The 4,208-nt window shown below is 35.9% G+C and overlaps 1 protein-coding gene across 1 annotated transcript; it reads left to right on the top strand.

Moving 5' to 3' along the window:
* The first annotated feature begins 6 nt into the window (after positions 1–6).
* On the top strand, positions 7–4,208 carry MISO1 (mitochondrial inner membrane subdomain organizer 1). Its single transcript, XM_085302866.1, has 4 exons — positions 7–1,105; positions 1,403–1,556; positions 2,490–2,650; positions 3,038–4,208. The coding sequence occupies exons 1-4, from the start codon at positions 986–988 to the stop codon at positions 3,302–3,304; spliced, it is 702 nt and encodes a 233-aa protein (XP_085158992.1). The 5' UTR covers positions 7–985; the 3' UTR covers positions 3,305–4,208.

The following is a 4,208-nucleotide window of genomic DNA, read 5'->3' as shown; positions in this document are numbered from 1 at the left end:
CGGAGGCGTTAGGAGGCAGCCCGCGGCCCGGATCGCGGCGGCCCCCGCGCCGCGCCGCGCCCGCCTCCCGTCCGTAGCCGCAGCGGCGCGGGCACCCCGCGTGCTTGCTCCGCTCTCCTGGGGGCCGCGTGTTCCGATTGCGGTTAAAATAGCCGCGGCTTCTCTGCCTCCCTTCTCCGCAGGTCCGTTTGTTCAAGTGTTTTTAAACGTGGCCCTAAATCTTCCTTCGCTCTTAAAAATAGCGATCRGTTCGGTACACGTAATGAAGTTACGGTGTTAGCGCCACGGCGAGCAGCCCCTTGCCTGCAGGGCGCCACCCCTGCCCGTCTGTGGGAGGGCGGCGGTGCTCTGATCTTCCTTCCTTCCACTCCAGGGACACTTTGCTATGAGAAATCATATGTGTAAAGCTGATAACTTAAAATTTTACCAGAGAGCCTGAATTATGAATAATGTTTTCTTCATTAACTTAGATACTTAAATATTTACACAGTGCTAACGGTGGTTTTTTGTTTTTTCAAAACCAAGGACTTGTGGATATATTTACCAGGCTCTTGGATTTTCCAATGCAAATTAGATTGGATTTGAGCTGTTTCTGTTTGTCAAACCTCCAATTGCCACCTAATTTTTGATATTCTTAGTGGTAAACTTTGCAGACCACAATATAAAAGTTTATTGAATAAATAGCGTACAGAAAAAAAMCTACAATTATACTTTAAGATCCTTTTAAAGAACTGATACACCATTGACTTCTGTGTGCGCAGTATCTGTTCTTTTATATTTACGTATAAACAGATTGGTATTCTACAAAAGGCTTCTTACAGTGGGGGCTCTAAAATATAACATGTTAAATTTAAAATGTAAGGTTCATGCTATCTCTAGTGCCTATCCTTCTCCCTCCATCCCCTAAATCAAGTATCATCTTCTTCATTACCATAGTGCTGCTGTTGAGCAGGTCTTTAATCTTAATAGTAGTGCTTTTTCCTGCATGTTTTCAGTATGTCTGTTCTTTTCTAGTGTGTTTGAAAACTTCTTGGCTTTCTTTCATCCCTATCCTGTCAACAGTCAGTCTGCTTTTAAAGCACTCATTCTTTCTGTGGTGAATCAGGTGAACTTGAATATGCATTGCTCATAAAATGTCAGTTTCTGTTCTTTTTCCAAACTTTCCTTTCATGGTAATCCCTAATGTTGCGAACACTGTAAAGCAGGGACCATTGCTAAGTGTCTGGAAATACTGACATAACAGGTCTTACAGCTGATGAGTGTTTTTTAAAAAAAAAAAAAAAAACTTGTGCAACAGCAAATCTGTAATTTGACAAATTATTTTTAAAAGAAAGTGGATTTAATGTGATCGTAACTGCCTTACATTTTGAAGGCTTTGTCTTGCTCTTCCTTCCATCAATAGACAACAAAGTTTACAAGTGCGTTGGATATACCTGTGGAATTTGTAGAGAAGAATGTGAAATTGCGGGGAAAAATACATCAAGTAACTGAGAAAGGTCTAGAAGTTGAGCACATTCCCATTAGCATTCCTTTTATTACATCAATACAGAGAAAATGTAAGTAAACGTACATGGAGAACAATAATAATAATGAAAAGTTGTTCTTAATACACTATCATCTACTAGGCTAGCAAAAATGCTGCTGAAACACTAAAATTGTTATTAAAGTTTAAGTTTAGCATTTTTAAGTAAATGAAACTCTTGGAAATAGATGAGCAGAAATCATTAGGAAACAAAGTATTCTGTGTACACACAAAATAGTGCTAAGCTTGAGAGAGGGTTAAGTTGCAGTTCTGGTTCTGTCTTTTGTTTTTTTCCTGCTTTATAGATGGGAAACTGAGAATAGGAAAGACTGAGAAATATCTGTATAAAAGAACTTGCCAATATAATAGTTTCATTAATAGCATCATTATCATGATGATTTCTTGGCAGCAAAAGCTCAAGCCTATAGACAGTTCATAGAATGGAACGAAAATCATTTGTTTGCCTAACTAGTCTCATTCCTGGCAAAGTAATCTATTGATATTATATTTTTATTTACATATGAAGATCTGACAGTACACATGGAAACCTACTTTTAAGAGACAAGTCTTCAGTGACTTTTCAGACATTGCCTATCAAGTCTGAGTGTAGTAGTGTAGTCATGTTCACTTTGCAAAAACCTGCAGTTGTTTAAGGTGCTATTGCTTCTTGGCTATTTTATCTGTCTATTCAGATAAAATAATGGTGACTGCTCATGAAAACAGACCTTTCTATTTGTACACAAAATAAAACTATTTACACAATCTTGAATTACAACAGTTTTTCCTGAAGGAGACAAAAGGCTGAATTCTCAGTTGCAATTGAATAGTACTTTGGGGAACTAAAGCTGAAATGTGGTGTGAATCCATGGGAGTAAACTTATTAACAACAGCTGACAGTCCGTGCAGAGCATGAACTTTCTTCTTACTGCTATGTGCAGTATAAAAAGATATCTCTTTATACAATCAGGGCAGTCAAACAGTCTTTTGCTGATAAGACTTGCTGGAGTGGATTTGACTCCGAGTGGCACGGTCTGGTTACAGGAAGAGTTGAAACCCTCGCAAATGATATGGTTCCAACTTCTTGGAAGACAGGAATTGGCACTTGAGTGCCTTGTTTTAGTAAATAAGGTAAATACAGTAACAAAAATGTTTTTTCTTTAAATCTACAGTTTTAAGTCTGTGATTGTGCTGTTAAGTTATCTTGGCACATACAAAGAATATTGCTACTATTTATTTAAAATTGCAAATACAATGTAATGTTTTTAAAACAAGTTTCAAGATGTGTATGTTTGTGGGTTGATTCCTGAAACAAATATATTTCTCTAACAGCTAGTGCTAAGCTATATTGTGWAGTTTGGGTCAGCTTAATATTTAGTCCATCAAATGTTTTCTCAAATGTCTTCCATTGGTAGTATATTTTAAACATGAACTAGATACTTCTGACTAAATCTACACTCTAGCAGAAAGAGATAACAAGTTGTGAAGAAATGTCATATTTACTGTGCCTTCTTATAGGGTCGATTTCTCAGTATGTGCTTAAATGAAGAGATCTTGAGACAAGGGCTTGGCAGAACAGCACGTATTGAAGGACTACATCATGATTCTCATCTGTACTGGAAACTTCACAGAAGACTGCTTCGAGCAGAGTTAAAGGCCTTGAAGAAAAACAAAGGAATATGGAAAGAAGAAAGCTCCTTTGAAAAAATAAGAGATCATATAAGCAACAATAAATTTGTGCAGACGCTGAAACAATTTGCAAACTGGTTAAGAAGCTATATTTAAAGGTAGAATGGGCAACTTGTTTGGAAAAGTGCCATTTTTTTATGTTATATGCTTTGTATAAGGTGTTTATGTAAAAAAAAACAGTCCTGTAATTCTGGGAGTCCTGTCTTAAAGAGAAAAGCCTTAAAGTCACCTGAAGGCGTATTATAATGGTATAGCCTTGAAGTTGAGAAGCATTCAGTATACAAATTAAAATGTTCTTAAGCTAAGCTTTTCCACAGCAATTTCCTAAATTAGTCCACTTTTCCAGCTGCTGAATAACTGCACAGCTGTGTTAAATGTGGTGACAGCAGCTGACAGTTGAGTTTTTAAAAGATGGGAAATCTTAGTTMACAATGTTCTACATCTGTTACATGTCATAATTTAACAGGCATTGGTTTGAAAATTGAAATTATTAATTAGCTTTTTTCAGAGTTTGGGGATTTATTTGCACATCAGTATATTGTTTGAAATTTCTTATCCCATTTCTGAGTATAACTTATGTTTTAAAAAACTTTCATCTTAAATTATGAGTTGCATTGTTAACAAGAGAAAAGATAATTTGTTACAGCTGATCAGCTGATAAGTTTGTAGCAACAGAAGTTTTTTGGAAAAAATCTACTTGAAGTATATTAAATAAAAATGAATGTCAGTAGTTCCAATTTGTAGAACATAATCTTAACTTTGAGTTGCAGAATCTTATACTTACATCTGGGGAGAAATTTAAGCTTTTTTTTTTCCTTGTGGTTCTATAAACATTAAAATCAGACTGAAAGAAAACTTTAAGATGAAATTTGAGAAGGTGCACCATACTGTGCTAAAAAGGTGTCTTCATTCTTGTTTGTTTTTTTCTGAAATGAGTGTCAAGCATATAAGTTTATTATTATTTATTTTGTAAATATTCTCAGAATAAATACTGAATTTA

This window comes from Rhea americana, unplaced genomic scaffold (assembly GCF_003343005.1).
Source record: "Rhea americana isolate MKP2758 unplaced genomic scaffold, rheAme1 scaffold_193, whole genome shotgun sequence".
NCBI classification, from domain to species: domain Eukaryota; kingdom Metazoa; phylum Chordata; class Aves; order Rheiformes; family Rheidae; genus Rhea; species Rhea americana.
Note: the sequence above shows the minus strand (reverse complement) of the source record. Positions and strands in the feature narration are given on the sequence as shown.

Excerpts from the sequence above, each read along its gene's own strand:
- MISO1 (XM_085302866.1), top strand. The coding sequence starts at position 986 with ATGTTTTCAGTATGTCTGTTCTTTTCTAGTGTGTTTGAAAACTTCTTG. Across the intron at positions 1,106-1,402 it reads TTCTTTCTGTGGTGAATCAG|ACAACAAAGTTTACAAGTGC; the intron begins GTGAACTTGAAT and ends TTCCATCAATAG. Across the intron at positions 1,557-2,489 it reads TACATCAATACAGAGAAAAT|GGCAGTCAAACAGTCTTTTG; the intron begins GTAAGTAAACGT and ends TTATACAATCAG.